Here is a 19892-nt window from a genome sequence, read left to right as displayed (position 1 = left end):
AGTATGCATGTGTACACACAGACACACACACACACACATTATCAGACAGGCTGTGTTTTAAAAGTTGACAGTAACGTTATACTGTTTTACATATTATGGCTCTCATCAAAACTTTTTCCAGATTTTTTAAAGAAACGAAACAAATATTAGTTCCCCTTTCTCTGACAGTTATACTACCTGTAGGTTTCAGGCGGGCTGTTTCATCACAAATTATACAAGTCTGTGATCTTTCGAAATCTTTTGAAAGCAATAAATGAGGTAGTAGATAAGATTTCACGCCTACTTGTTAGACAGCTAAACAACACGTCGCGCTAGTGCCCATCTTCAGTGTTCTTGAACATCCATTGTACGCTGTCACCGTGACCAAGCACGACCAGCAAGCCACTGTCACATCCACTTGTTGAGTTCACAACAGTTCACCGGTACGCTATTTAAAGAGGAAGGCAACATGGCTCACGGGCAAGTCAAGCGGGAATCGGTCGAGACGGAGATGCATAAATCTGAAGACCAAAGCAAGACCTTTGTTTACACAAAGAAGAGGGGGTATGACGTTACACGAAACCCCCACCTGAACAAGGTAGGCAAAGCAAAACAGTTTACAGTTTGAAACGTTTCGCTTATAAACGGAGAGCTACCCAACAGTTGGTCGGAATTTCAGCTTCACAGCGTTCTATAATTAGATTTAAAGGGGCCAAACTCTTCTCGAGTACTTTGACAGAGTTTGATGTTGCTTGTACAACTACTTCACTTCCATTTTGCAGTGTCAGTGAGTCTCTTTCTTTTTTCGGTTGCCTAGCCAACCGTGGGGAAAGGCGAGACAAGCCCGTCCTCCTACTACATGACGGGAGGAGCACCTTAATTTGTCAGCCCAGAGACGAATTATGAAATTAATGGGGATATTGTTGCCAAGATTGTTTATCCTGCAGCGTTTAGAGTTGGATTTTTACTTCCGTGTTTTCGTTCCATTTTAGCGGACAGTGAGGCAAGCGGAAATGCTCTGGGATTGCCTCAGCTGTCAGCTGTCTCGAGAGGTTAATCCTGTTTTGAGTGGATGATCGCGTCTGGTGCACGGTGCGGCTGCAGCTCCTAAAAAGCAGTCTGCTTTAGGTTTAGTTGCTATAGTTTGGTTTTTCATGTTCTCAATGGTTCTTATTGCGTGAAGTGGTCACGAGACAAGGGGGCTTTTTATCCTCTGTCCATGGTGCTGATCACGCACAGTAACAGGCTGACGAGGTCACCTGTGTCAATCCCCCCTCCCCCACATGCGTCCATTAAACAGAAATTAATACGCATAGCTCGACATATAATCATCCATCAACTCTCACTTTTAATTATTAAGTGAAATACTTATAACCTCAACACAATAAAAAAACCCTAGGTAGTTTTTGTTTGTGGCTATTGTGTTAACGATGTGCTCTGTAAGTCTAGTCATGATTATTGCGTGGCTGCTGTCAGGCATAGTGACTTCTCCCAGAGGAACGTTAGCATGATGCTCTAGTGAAGTTTCTCCCAGAGGAACGTTAGCATGATGCTCTAGTGAAGTTTCTCCCAGAGGAACGTTAGCATGCTGCTCTAGTGAAGTTTCTCCCAGTCCCAGAGGAACGTTAGCATGCTGCTCTAGTGACTTCTCCGAGAGGAATGGTAGCATGCTGCTCTAGTAACTTCTCCCAGAAGAACGTTAGCATGTTGTTCCAGCCTGGCTCCATTCAGCCTTGTGGGGTCTGTTCAGGGAGCTCTCCCTATCTGATCCAGCCTGCTGGCGCTCAGCCCTGGGAAGGCTGCCAGGGCCGGCCCCGCCTGATACACTAGGAAGTCAAAGGCCCGGATCCCCCCTTTCCCCCCCTCCTTGAGTCCCCATAGGCAAGAATCTCCCCCGCCCTGCCCCAACGTGCACACACACACACACTTACACACACTGCTGGTACACAGAGCCTTGTTTGTCAGCCAGCTAATGACTGCACTCCTCTGAGGCTGGCTCACACACACGCACACACAGACCGACACAACACACACGTCAAGTGTGCGTGTGTGTTTTCTGTACAATATGGCAGAGACAGAAATTAGGTCACATTTCTGAGTCCAGGTGTGCCCTACTAGCAGTTGACTGATGCCTGTTTTTTGGCCTCATCAAATGTTTCTCATCAAACACTCATCATCGCTAGTGTTTGTATCTGTAAGAGGTAACATCACACTTTACCATCTTCCTGTAGAAATAGTAGCTGCTGTAGACTGATAACATACTGTCAGCTTGTGAAAACAACTCAATTCCTGCCTAGAAACAGATGATTCTCCCATCGGATCCAGTGGCTGAGAGGTTATCTCGTATTCTATTCTGGTAAAGCCCTCTCTCACACAGGCTATGACCTTTCACTGCTTAACCTCCTCATGTACCTTTCTGCTCTCTGCCCCCTGTCTCTCTCTCTCTCTCCCTCCCCCCACTCTCTCTGCACCTCTCTCTCTCCCTCCCCCCCACTCTCTCTCTCTCTCTCTCTCCCTCCCCCCCACTCTCTCTGCACCTCTCTCTCTCTCTACACTTTTGCTGGCAGGCCGAGTTGTTTATTTACCTGCCAGCTGACACCTCCCGTTCTGAATTGCGTGTCTGTACACCACACCACTCAGAGCCACTCAGAGACTGAATCCTGATTGGTCTGCCGCTGTGAACGCCACGACATGCTTTGTCCCTGTTTGTTTTTGCACCCCAAAAGTCAGGGAAAATGGCCCTCGACTTGAATTAGTGAGACAGGCTACTTTTCTTCCCAGAGTATTAGAAGGCAGGAGCAGCCTAGAGCCTGAAGGGACAGCAACCTCGGTAGGTTCCTGGCTCATCTCTCTCCCTCCGCGATGTGATGTGGGATGGTAGAACGTCATGAGACGACGCGTCTCTTTCATGTTTTACAGCTCTTTTTTTCTTTTCTTCTTCTAATGTGCCTTCCACGTGCGTGCGTGTTATTGCTTTGTTTTTGAGAAAGACTGGCGCTTTCACGAGATTCATTAAGAGAAACTGCTCTCATTGGACCTGGATAGTAATCTCCTCTTGTAAACAAGAGCCTGGAAAATCTGTCTCGAGGAGTTCAAACTGAAACTGTCAAAACATTGTTTATCATGCTCAAGATTTTCACTCGAGGCTTTTGCTCGGTCTCCTTGTAAGTTGGTATAGCCATACCTTTGTCCTGCCTCTGAAAGCTCCCCATGGCCCACTAAGTTTCCCCTTGGTTCTCTGGTCAAGTGGTCTGAGATTGTGTTTGAAGAAGGAGGCCTTACTTATCCACAGCAGTTAGCAAGAGCATTACTGTTCACATTGAGCTAGCCAGCCTCACAGGAACCCTTGCTGTGGGATCTACGAGACCCTAATCAGTCACGCACGTGCGTGTACACACACACACACACACACACACACATAAACAGAGGTAAAATAGTCACATACACAGGTAAAATTTGACTGATGTGAGAGAGAAGGAGGTTCTGTGCGTTGCAGTGAAGCCATTCTTTGCCATGCCCATACACGGCCCGGCAGGAGGAAATTGGAGGAGAAGGTAGGAAATGAGCCCTAGCATGTTCTAGTACCAGGGACAGACAGGCCTCTGTGGGCCAGCAGTGGGCCAGTGTTGTCCTGTTCTGAGCCCTGAGGTCCCTAGGGGCCTGTGTTTACCCCCCCTCCCTGGACCCCCTCCCCCCACTCCTCTCCTGAACCCCCCTCTTCCCTATCCCGACGTCAGCCCCGGCCCAGAACCGGTCACACCAGTCACAGAACAACACGCTAATTGATGCTGATAGAAAGGGCTGCTGAAAGCTGCTTGTCCTCACGTCTGCACTTGCCCATTTCATTTTAAACCCCCTCACCCTCAGTCCCCTCATCACCTGCAGCCCCTCCCTTCCTCACCCATATCCTCCCCCGCCTCACCCCAACTGCTCAACCTTCTTTCAGCCCCTGTTCAACATTCCCCCTCTGGCCCCCCAAACCCCCAATCCCAGTCACCACCCTCCCAACCCCCAGTCTCATAGCCCCCAACTTCCCCTGCCCCCCTAGCCCCACCCCCAGTCACCCCAATCCTAGTCCTCTAGCCCAAATCTACCCCACCCCAACCCCTGCAGAACAGTATCCTAGACCCCTTATGCCCCATTACCCCCCCCCCCCCCCCCCCCCCCACACCGTTCCTATTGGAACCGGATATTCGGTGTGTGATTTTGTTTTTGTGCGGTCAGGTCCTCATTACTGGACAGCTATTCTGCCCCCTACTGGTATACTGATAAACATCAGATTACACAATGGATTGGTTAGTGTTTCTTTAAAGGCTAACGTGCACAAAAATGATGTCATACAACCCATGTTGAGCAGTGGTGAGATGTTTGGTTCTGATGTTGACTAACCTGGTGTTGCTGATGTACAACATAAGATCCTGAATCAGCTGTAGGTGGGAGGATAGAGAGAGATAATGCTATTGGCTGCTTCACTTTGTAACCACAGTCTCCATATTGTCTGTACAGATGGCTCATATGATACCCACCATCCAATGAGGATCTTTGTGTTTTGGCTGGAGTGGAGAAAACCAATATCTGATTGGTCTTTGAGGGTGTGCTGGTATGCCAGCTGGCTGCCCCTGTAATTGGGGTAGGTTATCGTTGTAACCCTCGGTAACCATTGGAACTTGGAACTCACCCTAGGGTTAACCCTAACCCTGCCTCTGTCTTTGCTCTGTTTTGATTGAGGGTCCTCTCCCCCCAAAGGCTATTGGAACCATTTTCTGGTATTATTTTCCTGTCAGCACATGTTGTGAAACAAACAAACACATAGAAACCAAAAAGCGTCCACTTTTGTTATGGAAACTTTTCTAACCCTGCTCTGGCTATTCTTCATGGGACTTTGTGTGTCTGTGTCCATGGTGTGTGTGTGTGTGTGTGTGTGTGTGTATAGACTGGGTTTCGGTAAGATTGTGTGTGAGAGGCAGGTGGCTGTGAACAGTCCGCTTACAGGGCTGAGTCAACCTGAGGACTGACAGGGGGACAAGTGCCTCCTCTGTCTGTCCCTCGCCAGGTCGGGTTGACCCTCTCTAGGTGGGCCGCAGTGCTGGGCTATGATGTCACAGGTGTCCCAGGTGTGGTCCGCCGTCTCCAGGTGTGTCTGTGCGACCACACGCATCGCTGCTCGCCAGACAGACATTCCTCGAATGGACTGGGGCGGAGCGGCCAGACTGAAAGTGAGAGTAGCCCCCTCATCTATCCCCCCACCCCCCTCCCTCATCTATCCCTGCACCCCCCTCCCTCATCCACCACTGCATTCTTTTCCATAAACCCACCTGCTGTACCTGAGGAGGATATTCGGATATTAAAATATTAGAACTGGATTAGTATCCACCATACCCAATAATATTCGATTTGATCATTTTCCAAGATCTGCATAAAAACGCTGGTTTTAAATTGCATTTTGATTTGTTCAGCTCAAAGTGTTTCGTAGTGTTGAAATCAAAACTACTGCGTCTAAATTGAATAAAGGGCATAGAGGTCCCGTGCGTGGTTGTCCAAATGCGTGTCCACTACAGCAGAGTGGCCGGCGCAGAGTCGGCTTCCAATTACTTTTCAATGAAGCCGGGCCTTAAGGCTCGCGTCAGGCATTTTGGGATTGGTGGGCGGAGCGGAGAGTTGCAAGTTGAAAATATTCAACTTTATGTAAATGAGGAGCTTTAAATGCTAGCGTTGGCCAATCGGATTGGTTTCTTGTTTCTTGTAACTTGGTCATTGTTAACATTTCTAGGTTTCACAGTTTCAAGATGGAGGAAAAACTTATCGTGTGTGGCTGCACACCCAGTCCTGTTCAGAACAAAGTTACGTAATGTGAATTCAAAACACAAATATTGTGTAATAGTGGTATTTTGATCGATATTGTGAGTACATGAACCCAAGTCTGCACGCTTGGCCATGACTGGACAGGAACAGTGACCTAACTTGTCCAACACGCCCCTGAGCGATGACGTGTAGGCTGTGTTAAGGCAAGCGGTGCAGAGCGTTAAAAAACGCTGTAGTGGACAAGTAGGGCAAAGCTAGGCAAAAGGATGGCGTGGAGTTTCAGGATGGCGAAGAGTTACAAGGTAACTTCGTCAAATACTACAAGCAGCGAATGTAATTCAGCATTGCATTCTTTCCAGCCTAGTAAACAAGCTAATCAAGGGTTGATAGCTGCTGTGAACGTAATTTAAACCGTTCATTTGATGCAATTTTAGGCAGATTAAAATTTCAATTTAGAATAGGCCCACTTTTCCTAGAGTAGCAAATTACCGCTGTAAAATGCTAAATAGTGTAATAGATGTGTGATTTGCGGTCAATTGTGATACGATATTCGGGGATTTTGTATGGAAGTGCTAACCAAACTAAGGACGCCACGCCGTAGAATAAGGCTATGTTGTCATTTAGATGGTTGTAAGTTGTTTTCATAATATCAGGAATCGAAGATTCTTAATATGCTCATCCCCAACGTTGACACCTGCTATAGCCTACAGAAACACATACATACTCACCAAGCACCTGAGTGTATCAGAGAGGTTAGTTCAGCCTGTCTGGGTTCTGTCAGTTCTGGGTAGGCTACTTTAGCTGTCATTACACAGACTGTCAAATAGGGTATGTAGGAGGCATATGTCCTGTCCTGTCTTGTTTTGTTTTGAGTTTTCCCAACTACATGTTGAACACAATGGCTATATCCAGAAATATCTCCCCAGGAGCCCCCACCATACCCTTCATTCTTTTACAACTCCAAGAATGTGGTTTGCCTAAAGTTACATTACTGAACTACAGGTCCACTGATGCCCTCTGAATACAAGAGGTACTCCATTTCCCAGGGTTATCGAATGATGTGCGTAGATCTTGACCGTGGCTGTGTGTGGACCTGCTGTGTTGACTCGAGGAGGTAGCATGAGGACAGGCCTGGTGGAATGGTCACAGTCCTGGCCTTCTGTGTTGGTTGCAGTTCTAGGAGGACTTTAACACTGCCTGCGACCTGGTAAACAGGTCTTCTGGTCAAAATACCCAGTCCCCAGAGATGCCCTATCAGCCCACAGGAACACACTGGGGAACAGTGTAGGGGTGGATTTGCTTGCTGCTTTGTCTACAGCAGTCACCATGCAAAGTAGGTTGCTTGGAAACAATACCCTGGTGAGTATGCAAACCTGATTAATAGGTTTTCTAGGCCTGACTTCCTGCCTCATAGACGAACCTCCTGACACTGAGCAGAGCCTGCAACACACGGAGCAGCAAACATAGGAACACTGGGCTCAGTGTCAACCTTTCTAATAACGTAACCTAGTGGAGATCTGAAACCGTGCTGGTATGTTATTTGACCCACGTATCTCCCTGTCCTGGGTCAAAGGTTGCGGGTCATAAGGCCGGGCAGGCAGAGACCAGGCCCAAGCCTTCAGAGAGCGACCCTCTTAATCCATGACCCCCATAGCTCTGCTGCTGACAACCTTATGGCCCTCTTCCATTGTGATGGAGCAGGTGTTTGTCTGTTGAGAGAAACATCTTTTTTTTCTTCTCTCTGTTTTTGTTGGGCTGCATTCAGGGCCCTGGGCTCTATGTAGGTGGCCTGAACAGCTTACAGGAAGGGCTGAAGGTCGGAGGGGACAACGGGACACTTTTTACTGTCGCTTTCATAGTTCACATTGTAGAGACCCTCTGGATTGACATACTGTTGGTGCCTGGGCCTGTTACTAGGCGTGTTTAGTGATAAAATGGCATGGGCGGGTTAGGTTCCAGAGAATGCAGGCTGGACATTTTTCTTTTGAGTGTAACAGTGTGTTCTGTTGTTCTTTTGACAACCAGGCTCAGCAAGGATTTGCTTTAGCCTTGTTTACTTAGTAGAGAGAACAACTAAATAAATGAAGTATTTTTCCTTAGTGAGCCAGCAGGCTAAGACGAGATCCATCAGAGTTGGCCTTCCTCCAGATTCTCACATTAGGAACTTTGCAAGAGTGATGTGATGAGTCAGGGCCTGTTTCCTGCATCAAGAGCCAGGATTGTGTAAACTCCTCAAAAAAAGTTCTGAAACGTTATTTCGGTCGATTATTGCTCCCCTTCAATAATACCAGGGGCTGCTTCCTGTGGACCGCTACCCACACGGTTAGCTGTGTTGCTCATTCCACGAATGCACGATCCTTACAAGTTGTACCTCGTTGTAAAGGTGACTAATCAGGCTTTCCAACGATATACAATACAATACCAATTGGTATTATTGAAGGGGAGGAATAATCGACCGAAATAACGTTTCCTAACTTTTTTTTGAGGAGTTGATTTTGTCCATTGCTGGTTAGACTGCCTCTTATAGGTCACCTGTGGTAGTGATGGAGCAGATGCTAACTCATGTTGACAGAGCTGTGGGTTTGACATGCTCAGTACAGGAGTGTATCAGATGTGATGTGTCAGGACTGCCAGGTCTCAGCGCCAGGCTAACCAAGACTGAACTCCTCCGGGGGGCTGAGGTATGGCCATATTTACCCCAAGGCTTTAGAGTTGCTGATTTGTTTAGAGACTTGGACGTCTGCCCGGCAACTGGGCAGGTTCCTGAGGGACGGAGGAACATAGAGCATGAAAAGGCTGTCTGAAGGGCCGTCCTGGGAGGGTGCGTTTGAAACGCTCCTCATCTCACCCTCGGGCTGAGGCCGCCCCCCCTTTAGTCAACAGGAGCTTGGTTTTCAAGGCTGTTTAACCAACAAGCGTCTATACATTCACAAGTTGACACCTCCTGATTTACAGCGCTGGCATATTTACCCAGAGGGAGGAATTCTCTAGGTCAGTCCTCTCCTCCGATCCCTGATGGGATAAACACTGCTATCAGTCTGATAGACGGAGGTGATTCTCTAAACAGAATGGTCAGGGGAGCGCCACTCGTTTTCTCTAACGACATCATTAGTCTAGAGAACACGGCACATTTAGTCTGAGGCATTCATCAAAGGAACCCTCGGCCCAGCGCTCAGAAATGTTGGTGTGGGGGGGTCGATCTGTGGCGATGTTCTTTTTCCCCCAGGGCTTCGCATCGAAAACCCTTTTCAAATGCTTATTAATTTGTCTGACTCTAGCTGCTAGCTTAACGCTCAGATCTCTCCGTGGGGACTTGGTGTGACTCGGTGGGAGTCAGAGGGCAAATATGTTGTACAGCCTCCCTTCTGCTCCCCACAAATGATTAACTGCATCCGTGCCAGTCCTATCACGCATGCCTCTCAGTGCATTTCCCAAGACTGGAGATATGTGAGCAATGGGACGGTATGAAGGGAAATGTCGGGAGGTCCTGTCAGTTTCAGACGTGGGCCATACATGGGGCTGCTAGTGTACTAAGTAAACAAGCAACCATTCAGCTCACCCCACTGAAGTCTTTACATTTGACGACAGTTGAAAAGGAATGGGTAGAATGTCATATTTACTGTACATGTCACTGTTTGGGGGCGGGGGGGGGGGGGGGTGAGAGGGATGGGAGCTGGGGTCTGACCATGGATGGGGAGGGGGGAAGGTAGGCTCCTCGCTGCTCACACATGGTGGCCTTCAACAGTCCGGTTCCATCAAGGATGAGCTGGTTTCATAAATGGTTTGATACGGACAGATACACTTCTCCAGCATAAACGGTTTATGCTGGAGAAGTGTATTTGGTGGAGAGGACCTCTGTTTGTTTATGGGCTCACTTTCCTGTGTGTAGCGTACGTCTGGATTAGAGAGTTGGAGTCGAGGAATGTGGTGTGTGTTTCTTTCCCAGGCCACGTGGATGTTGACATATTCCATCCCTGGAGAGAACATCTCTACCATCTCTAACATCTCTAACATCTCTAGTTGCGTCCGTCTCTCCACTTCCTGTCGAGAGACAGATGAAAGAAAGAGTGACGGCGACGTGAGACACGGCGAGAGGAAAGTATTCTGTATCAGAAAGAGGAGAGAGTCAGTTCTTTTCCTGTCAGTCCATCACTATGAGGGAGATGGAGAGTATTAGCTCCCAGTAGACCTGCCCCCATGACCTATGAGACTCGACACTGTGGGCTGGTATGTCGCACAGACACACTAACCATGAGGACAGGACAGGACCCGAACGTGAACTAGGTTTGTGGCTGAAAGGGGATCTTGCTCAAACTCACTCCCCAGGTCGCTCCACACAAACCCATTGCATTGAGTGTGTCATGTATGGAAAACAGAAACCAAAAGCCCTCTCTATCCCTCCTCCCTCCCCCCCCGTGTCTCTTTCACGTGAAGGCTTTTATGGCTGCCACTTCTGTGAAGGCTGTCGTAACCATGAAGTTGTTACAGGAGACTCATTATAGCCCCGCTGAAGTTTCCACCAGAAAGAGAGGAGGGGAGAGGGGGGAGAAATAAAGAGGGGAGTCACCCTGTTAGGGAACCCTAGGTGGTTCGATAGAATTTTAAGTGGAGTGTTTGTGTGTGCGTGTGCGTGCATGCATGTTTAAACACACTCAGGCTTTTCCACGACTACACTGTGCTCCCCTGCTGTCAGAAGCCACACACCTCTTCTCCACTCCCTTTCTTAATCTGGCCTACGAATAACTACAGAGTCCCTCCCGGAGCGGTTTCTGTTAAGGTCACCCAGGGGTCACCTCAGAGCAGGGGTCTGCTTCCAGCTCTATAGAGGGGGCTCCAGCAGGCCTGTCACGGGGGGGACGGTGTATGGATGAGTAGCCCCAGGCCCCGTAGCAGCAATGGAGGAATCTTACGGGGGTTGGATGGATACGCTGTAGGATGGATCGGGTATCTGTTTTGAAGGATGTGGTGTTGGATGTCCTCAACGGCCTTGCAAGCAGAATAGGAGCTGTGTGTGTGTGTGTGTGTGTGTGTGGGGGGGGGGGGGCCCACAGGAATGCTCCACTGAGTTTCAGTCTGATGTATTTGAGTCAGTTATCCTGAGAGCCCCACAGTGATGGGTCTCCTCCCCTGCCTACTGCTGCACCCTGCAGGGGGAGGGATGGCAGATGAGTGGGGGTACCCACTGCTCTGGAGGATGGGGCAGGAGGGGGAGGGCGGGTTGGGGAGTATGGGTATGCGGGAGGCAGTGTGTGTGTTTTAGGGATCAGAAGCCCAGACTAAGTGGGTCCAAACAAACACACATGCATGCACACATTAGTATGAATGAATGCACACATTCTTACTCCACACACACTCTCTCTGTCTCTCTCTCTCTCTCTCTCTCTCTCTCTCTCTCGCTCTCTCGCTCTCTCGCTGTCTGTCTGTCTGTCTGTCTGTCTGTCTGTCTCTCTCTCTCTGTCTGTCTGTCTGTCTGTCTGTCTCTTCTCCCTGTGATCCATCTCTACTCACTCACACACACACACACACACACTGTTGACAGCAGAATGTGCTGGGGCCACAGAGATGGGGTTCTTTCAGGACTGGCGACTGTTGTCACACGTCATGGACTCATTAGTCAGGCACTGCTGCACTATGGAAATATCAAACAGAACCCTACAGGGGGCTCACACCTGCTAGGCCTTTGTCTTTATCGACCCATCTCGACCCAGCTAGCCGGCCGGCCTGCCTGCCTGGTAACTTGATTTGTGCTGGTGCCAGTTAGCACCAGTCCCAGTCGCAGCCTCATGTCTCCAAACACGGCCCCAGATCCAGCCCTGCTGTTTTCACAGGGTCTAGACTCGCATCCCACAATTGATGACATAAATAATGATGTTAATGAGTGCTGCTGGACATGGTTACGGGATTCTTTTTCTCCTCATCCTGTCCTCTTCTCTTCCTCTCCTCATCCTCTCTTCCTGTCCTCCTCTCTTCCTGTCCTCTCCTCATCCTCTCTTCCTGTCCTCATCCTGTCCTCCTCTCCTCATCTCCTCATCCTGTCCTCATCCTCTCCTCTCCTCAGCCTCTCTTCCTGTCCTCATCCTCTCCTCCTCTCCTCAGCCTCTCTTCCTGTCCTCATCCTGTCCTCCTCTCCTCATCCTCTCTTCCTGTCCTCCTCTTGTCCTCCTGGATGGGTTCTTATTTTCCTCCCTCTGAATTTGCTCTTTTCAGGATGAGGGATGAGGAATGTGTGTGTGCGTGCGCGGGTGTGTGTGTGTGTGTTTATAAACAGCAGGCATGTTTTGTTTGAGAGAGGTATGACTCAGTCTCTCCCCAGCTGTTGTGGACTAGAGGGAGGGGGGGGGGGAGACAAATACAGAGAGGGGGAGAGTTCCTATAACAGCATGATTCTACTTAACATTCTGCTGACTGTCAATGTCAGCAGTCTGCAGGACAGTCTTTTGGGTGCAAAGTATGCCGACTTTGCATGTTCTCAGCAGAATGACTTTGCATCTTTTCTGCATAATCCTTTGTGTTATTGTATTAGATCCAGGTGCTCTCAGACCTGCAAACAGATCTCTCTGAGTGATAAGCTGTTCGTTTCTCCAGTAGCGAGACCTGTGGGGCTGCTGGAGATGAGGATGAGGGTGTCTGCTGTTGCTTGTCTCTGTTGGACCGTGGGGCAGTAATGGAAGGTTAGCTGGAGCACGGCAGGCTTTACTGGAACTGACTTGTTCTATTTGCTCAGCTGCAGGGCATGGTCTCGGTTCTGCCCCGTGGCACCAGCCTCAGAACACTCCAGCCCAGCCCTGAACCCTTCAGCCCAGCCCTGAACACTCCAGAACACTCCAGCCCAGCCCTGAACACTCCAGAACACTCCAGCCCAGCCCTGAACACTCCAGAACACTCCAGCCCAGCCCTGAACACTCCAGAACACTCCAGCCCAGCCCTGAACACTCCAGAACACTCCAGCCCAGCCCTGAACACTCCAGAACAGATCAGCCTGAACCTGAACACTCCAGCCATGAATATTCTAGAACAAACCAGCCTACATCCTACAGTATCTACTACCAACTACTGTCTGCCCATGATCTCCTCTCCTCTTCTCCTGCTCGCCTCTCTCCTAGGCGGTGTGTATGGTTATGAGATTATAAGGCAAGGGCAGCACGCAGACTTTTCATGTTTCTGAACTTTGCCTCCAGACTGTAAACCTAACAAACCCTGCCATTGAGTTCTGAGGAACTCACAGAAGGCCTTTGATCCCAGATAGAAACTTCTGGACTTTCATCTTCACTGGTTCCCCATCTGGTCAACTAATGAAGAGTTTTGTGTGTGTGTGTGTGTGTGTGTGTGTGTGTACGTGCGCACGAAGCAGGGCTGGACTGGAGGGTGGCACTGCCCAGTGAGGAGATTACAGGTTTGGTTGGTTACCGCTGCTTCTGGAACAAGGCGCTGCGGGCACAACACGTGTTGGCACGGCGATGGGCACCTCAGATGTGGCGAGCAGCATGTGGAAGCGTTCTGGCTCTGCTTGCCCAGCCCTCCCTTATATGGCCCGGGCCTCTCCTCTCTCCAGAGACGGAGAGAAAAGCAAAACATCAGAACCTACAGGGAAACAAACAAAGAGGTGTACATCCAGAAGCCTGTCTGACTGTCAGGAAAGCTGGGACGAGGCCCAGGGCTAAAAGCTGAAATGAGGCCCAGGGCTCAAAGAGGCCAAGTAAGTCACATGTCACAGATCTGCCAAACCAGCTCCAAAGTTCCCAGGGGCAGATGCTGCGGACCGTGTAGAACAAATCTTTTTGTATTCTCCATCCAAGTGCCAGCCCCACCCTGGACCCCCACCTCCCCCCAGACAGCCAGTCTCCCCCCCCCTCCCCCCTCGCCCAGACCCATCTGTCCACGTTTGGAGGCCAGCTCCAGGCCGTGGTCTAACTCTCCTCCAGCCAGGCTGCTTGCTCCTTTTGTCGGACACGTTAATTGGGGCATTTGGGCAGGCTTCCACGGATGGTCTCTGTTTCACGTCTCATACTGGGGGCCTTTTGAGGCTCCACAGAGCAGGACGGCTCATTATCCTTAATGAGGCACAGACACTCAGAGCCCCGGTGTCTCCGCCCCAATGCTACTGGGACAGCTCCACTTCGTTCACAAGCCTACCACTGTGGACCTTTTCGAGATCGAGTTTCTGCACACACACACATACACACAAACACTCTGACTGTGTGGGAGTGTGAGAGTTGGAGAGAGCAAGAGTTAATATAGGGGAGTGTGTGTGTGTGTGTGTGTGTGTGTTCGGTCTTGATCTCATTTTATAGCCTCATATTAAACTTTGTCCGCCTCATGTATTTTAAGGCTCTTAAAGCTAGCTTTCATGGCCTCTTGTCTCCAGTGTTGCTGGTCAGTGTGTGTGTGTGTGTGGCAGGGCTGGAGGAAATGGCTGGCTTGTAGGGCTGGTAAAGAGGGCTGTCTGGAAGAGCAGAGCTGGGATGAAGGATAGGCCTGGCAGGCAGTGCAGAGCTGGGGCAGAGGGCTGGTTGGCAGGGCAGCGCAGGCCTGGAGGAGAGATCTGACTGGCAAGGCAGGGCAGGGCAAAGCTGGAGGAGAGGGCTGGCAGGGTAGGGCAGGGCAGAGCTGGAGGAGAGATCTGACTGGCAAGGCAGGGCAGGGCAGAGCTGGAGGAGAGGGCTGGCAGGGTAGGGCAGGGCAGGGCTGGAGGAGAGGGCTGGCTGGCAGGGCAGGGCAGAGCTGGAGGAGAGGGCTGGCTGGCAGGGCAGGGCAGAGCTGGAGGAGAGGGCTGGCTGGCAGGCCAAGCTTGGAGGAGAGCTGTGTAATGGTCTAGTGCAGGCCCAGCTCTATGAGGACAGACAGCCGTGCATAGCGTCAACCAACCACTGTCTCTCAACAACCTTGCTGACCTCCAATGGCCTGTTCGCCGTGCAGTCATCGAGAGCTGGCTCTCCAACTTGGCTGCTACTGTCCATTTGAAAGCTCCGCTAATTACAGGCCTTGGTGAATGACAGAGTTAACTGAAATAGCTTCTGTCCTCTAACCTGTCACACTGGAATAACAAACCTAGTTAAGATCAATCAGGACTACGCTGAAGAGCCCGGAGTGAACTTGTTGCCCTTGAGGAACCAGGACAGCGGTTGGCCTATCCTCTGCGACATCCTCTCCTCCCTTCATATCCTCCTCCCTTCTTACCTTGCTACCCTTCCTACCCTCCCTTCCACCCTTTCTCTCTCTCTTCCTGTCATCCCCCTTCTCCACTGGGAAGGGATCGGGCAAAAACTCAGTGGGCAGCCAGATAGAGATAAGGAGATTGTGTGTGTGTGTCTGTTTTGTCTTGGAGCTCTGTGGATAAGCCAGTCTAATTGACATTAGGCCCAGGAAACTGGGAGCTGAATTCCATTGGGAACGTCAATGTGTTGCTCTGCCATGAAGAAAATGCATAAAAAACCTGTAGAGCTTGTGGTCAGCTCTGACGGTTTGAAGCACGTCAAGATGACCATATTTTATTGCTGTGTGTGCTGTATGGTCCTTCGCTGCACTATACTCATGGGACCGTTCATGTTTTTACATTCTAAACCCCGTGTAACAACCAGATCGTCTCCCAGAGAAAGCTGTAAAGTGTGGTGACCAGGCTGTGGTGGTCGCACTGTTAAACACGGAGGCGGGCCTACAACTGCACCTCAAGTCTCCCTGGCTCTGCTGTCTGACATATATATACAGTACAATGTCCTTTCTACTGAGTCGCTCACAACCACACTTCTCTTTCTCTCTCTGTCTCCTTCTCTTAGTTCCTCCTTCTCCCTCTTCCTGTCTCCCAGTTCCCCCTTCTCTCTCTCTCCCTCCTATCTCAGTTCCCCCTTCTCTCTCTCTTCCTCCTATGTCAGTTTCTCCTTATTTGTATTTAGTCATTTAGCAGACACTCTTATCCAGAGCGACTTACAGTAAGTACAGGGACATTCTCCCCGAGGCAAGTAGGGCGAAGTGCCTTGCCCAAGGACACAACGTCATTTGGCACAACCGGGAATCGGTCCAACAACCTTCTGATTAATAGCCCGACTCCCTAACCGCTCAGCCATCTGACCTTATCTCAGTTTGTCTTTGTCGCTCTGTTTCTTCTCCTGTTACTGTACCTCATTCTCTGTTCAGCCCTCCCTCTCTGGGAGTGTGGTGGTGAAGTCCACAAGCTGACTGGCTTGGTGTCCCACGTCACAACCATGACATCGAACACCTGTGTGGTTATGGAGTTTGCGGTCGGGGTCAGGGTTCACGGCGGAGCAGATCTCCCTCGGGACGTTTCACATGTCGAGCACACATTGGACGCTCGGGACACAGATCGGCCAATAGGGTTAGCCTGTGGATGCCGTACCTTCCTTACGCCAGGCTGTGGGAACGAACAGAGGTTGATGGACAGTAGGGTCTTGTCACCAGCCAGGCATGTTTGGATCGAGGACAGGAATATTTCTCTATCGGGTCTGAGGTTGAAGGCTTTATCTGTGTGTGTGTGTGTGTGTGTGTGTGTGTGTACAGGGCATGGCGTTTTCCCTGGAGGAACGCCTTCAGCTGGGCATCCACGGCCTGCTGCCTCCCTGCTTCCTGTCCCAGGACGTCCAGCTCCTCCGCGTGCTCCGCAACTTCGACAGGAAGAAGGACGACCTCGACAGGTCAGGGAAACACGCACACACACCCACACACACGGGTGTAAACATGGAAGCATGCACACGCTGTACACATTCAGGAAGAGGGGAATCCCGACGCACATTACCGTGTGCTTGTGGGAGAGCCCAGCCCCAGGCTGCAGCCAGAGCTATCCATCATCTGGAAGGTTCCAAAGGAGGTTTCAGAGGAGAGGAGAGATTGCTTCACACTCCCACCACAGTCTACTGTTTACCCTAGTAATCGCCTCTCTACTCGCTCCTCCCTCCATCTCGATTTTCTCCATCTCCCCCTTGACCACCTTCTCTCCGTCTCTCCCTTTTTCTCTCCTGCCTTCTCTCTCACAGTTCTTTTCTTACTTTATCAGCTGTTTTCAGACAAAGCTGCTCTATGGGAAACAGCTGATTACCCTGACTGATGTAAGGACAGATTGAGTGGGTGTGTATGTCTGCCTGTGTGTATGTCTGTATTCATTGTGTAGAAGACGTGCCACATGCTAGCGTTTTACTTTGTTCCTTTGATCAGCGGCCCACGTCTGTGGTCAAATGACCTGAAGTTGCAACCGCTGGACTCAATGTTTGGAATGATGAGCAAAGTGTCTGGAACTCTGTCTCTCTCCCCCTCAATCTGTTCTGAACACATTGACATCATTATCTCTGTCATGTCAAGTCCGTTTATTTATAAAGCACATTAACAGCCCACGCTGTTGTACGTCAAAACTGCACTGTACAGCTAAGCTCACCATACTGACCCCCAAGCTGCGGAGTGGATGGGGAGCTGATTAGAGTTCCTGACCCTGTCAGTGTTTCCAGGACCAGTCACAGCACTGTGACTCCTGTTCTCTTTCCCAGGGCTCTTCGGAGTCCTGGACTTCTGGCTCTTTGTTCTGGTCTGGGTCCAGATCGGCTCCGCCTCAGAGTCTCTCCTCCCCCCCCATCCATCCCTCCACCCCCTTCATGCCTCACTCCTGATCTCTCTTGTATTTACGCGCCTGCTCTCTCTGCCTTCCCTCCCTGATCCGCCATTCTTCCTTTCTGTTGTTTACTTCCCTCCCTCCTCCCTCCCTCCCTCCCTCCCTCCCTCCCTCCCTCCCTCCCTCCCTCCCTCCCTCCCTCCCTCCCTCCCTCCCTCCCTCCCTCCCTCCCTCCCTCCCTCCCTCCCTTCCTCCCTTCATCTCTCCCTCTTCCAGGCCTTCTGTGGTGTGCTTATCCAGACCCTGCCCCTTTCTCAGTGACCCCCAGCCCCAATCTCTCGCTGAACACTGCATGCCTTTCCGTCGCTATCACAGGCTATTTAGGACCACTGCCCTCCCTCCCAGACAGCCCCTTCAGACGGATGCGCTGGGAACGTTCTCTCAGACATTCCAACCAGAAGACTACAAGAACAAGCAGCCCCACAGACAGCCCAACAGACAGCCCCCACATACAGCCCCCACAGACAGCCAGGGCCATGAGAAATCTCCCTGTCTGTTGGGTCTGTCTGTGCTGCTGGCTAAGCCATGAGTCATGGCTTAGCCTGGCATGTTGTTACTAATGTGTAATAGGACCAGCAATAAAAACAACACCCTGCAATTACTGCACAACGCAGAAGTCCCACTTTCAGCACTCAACACTCACATAGACATTTGAGTGCGTGGCATACTCGCAGTGTCTCTCTCTCTCGCTCTCTCTCTTCGCTCTGTTTGTCCCTCTCTTTTTCTCTCCGTCTCACTGTCTTCTCGACAATGTCCTCCCTCACTTTCACATTGATATGAACCCCCTGTCCTCCCTGATTTGTCCTAGATATTTGTGTGGAAACAAGATTTGAATTCCCTGTCCTCCCTTCTCTCTCTCTCTCTCTCTCTCTCTCTCTCTGAGATATAACCCGCCTGTCCCTCCCTTCTCTTTCCTTGGAACTGGATGTTAAGTATGAACCCCCTCCACGGTCACTGGCACTGTATGTCTGGGTACGCTTGGTATGGACACCCTGTCCTCCCTGTCCTGCAGGTATGTGTTCCTGATGGGGCTGCAGGATCGGAATGAGAAGCTGTTCTACCGCGTGCTCACCTCCGACACGGAGAGGTTCATGCCCATCGTCTACACCCCCACGGTGGGTCTGGCCTGCCAGCAGTACGGCCTCGCCTTCAGGAGACCCAGGTGAGACACACGCACACATACACACACTGTTGCAGTGATTGACCCAGCGTTAAGGTGGGGGAACGTCTCACAAAGTGGGTCTGGTTGGACCTTGGGTCTGTTCAAGGTCGACCAAGATAAGCAGTCGATGCATAAACCTAGAACCAGACTGATAAGCTCTATCTGATTCAGGGAAGGCCATGCCAGCTACAAAGTATATCTTTGTCTGTCTCACTCTAGGAGTCTGCTATAGAGTTGATATCAGCCTATCACGTCCTCTGCTGTCGTCAGGCCTATTTGACTTGGCATCTCTCCCCAAGTTCTGGACTAGATATTCTAGGTAGTCAGTCAGTCTCTGTCTGTCATGAATTCTTTTTTGGTCTTTTTCTCTATCTTTCTCTGAGAGAGTGCAACTGTTTTCAAGCTTGGATGATTTTGATTAGTCCCTAATTCTAAATCTCCTCACAATGTCAGAGTGGTTTACGGTGAAGAGCTCACCTTAGTGCCGTTAACAGAGTGGGAAAGCAGAGCACACGCTCACACATAAGTGGTGTTATACAAGCCCTCTCCACAGTCCCCCCAAAAATGTGGAAAATCTGTCTAGCCATCTCTCGAGCCATGACCCAGGGCTGGGAGAGTCGTTTACACTTCCCCCTAGCCCCACCACCCACTGGGCCAGGACAGCCTGCCAGAACCATGCCTTACTGGACCTTGGGGCAGGATCTGGACCTAGGGCTGGGGCTGGGCTTGAGGCTGGATCTGGACATGGGGCTGGGTTGGGGTTGAGGTTGGGGCTGGGGTTGGGGTTGGGGCTGGGGCTGGATCTAGACCTGGGGCTGGGGTTGGACTTGGGCTGAGGCTGTTAAACAGAGTGAGATTAGTCAACTAATCACTGCTCTTAGGGTTAGGAGTAAGTTAGTGTAAGGAGCTTTGTGTGTGAACTGCCTGGCTCCCTACTCAAATCTTCTCCCTAAACTAAACAGTCCAGTACTCAGCTGAGGTCACAGGTCGCACCCCATTAGTTGCCCAAACACGACCTCCTATCTACTCTCTGATAGGCTTGAACCAAATACAGCTCCTTATCAGATCTCTGATTGGACAAGACCAAGCAGGGTTCCCTGTGAGTTGAAACAGTGTTGGTGTGCAGTATGGAAGCTGTGTCTGGGACAAGTAGGCTACCTGGCAAACTGATAGTGTAACTGATAGACACTGATGACCACCATTAACCCTCATTTAATCTGAGTCAGGGGTCCTTTAGGCTGCTAACATTGTTTACTATCAGGAAACCAGACTCAGACATTTCCCATCTCCTTTAGACAGGGTGTGTGTGTGTGTGTGTGTGTGTCTTAGTATTATTCT

General features: G+C 50.4%; 1 protein-coding gene across 1 annotated transcript in view; it reads left to right on the top strand.

Annotated features, from left to right (window-relative positions):
* Positions 1–355: 355 nt before the first annotated feature.
* me1 (malic enzyme 1, NADP(+)-dependent, cytosolic) overlaps positions 356–19892 on the top strand; it is a 36276-nt gene continuing 16739 nt past the window's right edge. The window contains exons 1-3 of the mRNA XM_067238464.1: positions 356–577; positions 16294–16427; positions 18405–18554. Coding sequence (XP_067094565.1) covers positions 449–577; positions 16294–16427; positions 18405–18554 — 413 coding nt within the window. The 5' untranslated portion in view covers positions 356–448. The remainder of the gene's footprint in view (positions 578–16293; positions 16428–18404; positions 18555–19892) is intronic.

The sequence above is a fragment of the Osmerus mordax genome, chromosome 6 (genome assembly GCF_038355195.1).
Source record: "Osmerus mordax isolate fOsmMor3 chromosome 6, fOsmMor3.pri, whole genome shotgun sequence".
In the NCBI taxonomy this organism is placed as follows: Eukaryota; Metazoa; Chordata; class Actinopteri; order Osmeriformes; family Osmeridae; genus Osmerus; species Osmerus mordax.
This window is presented reverse-complemented; position numbering and strand designations above follow the sequence as displayed.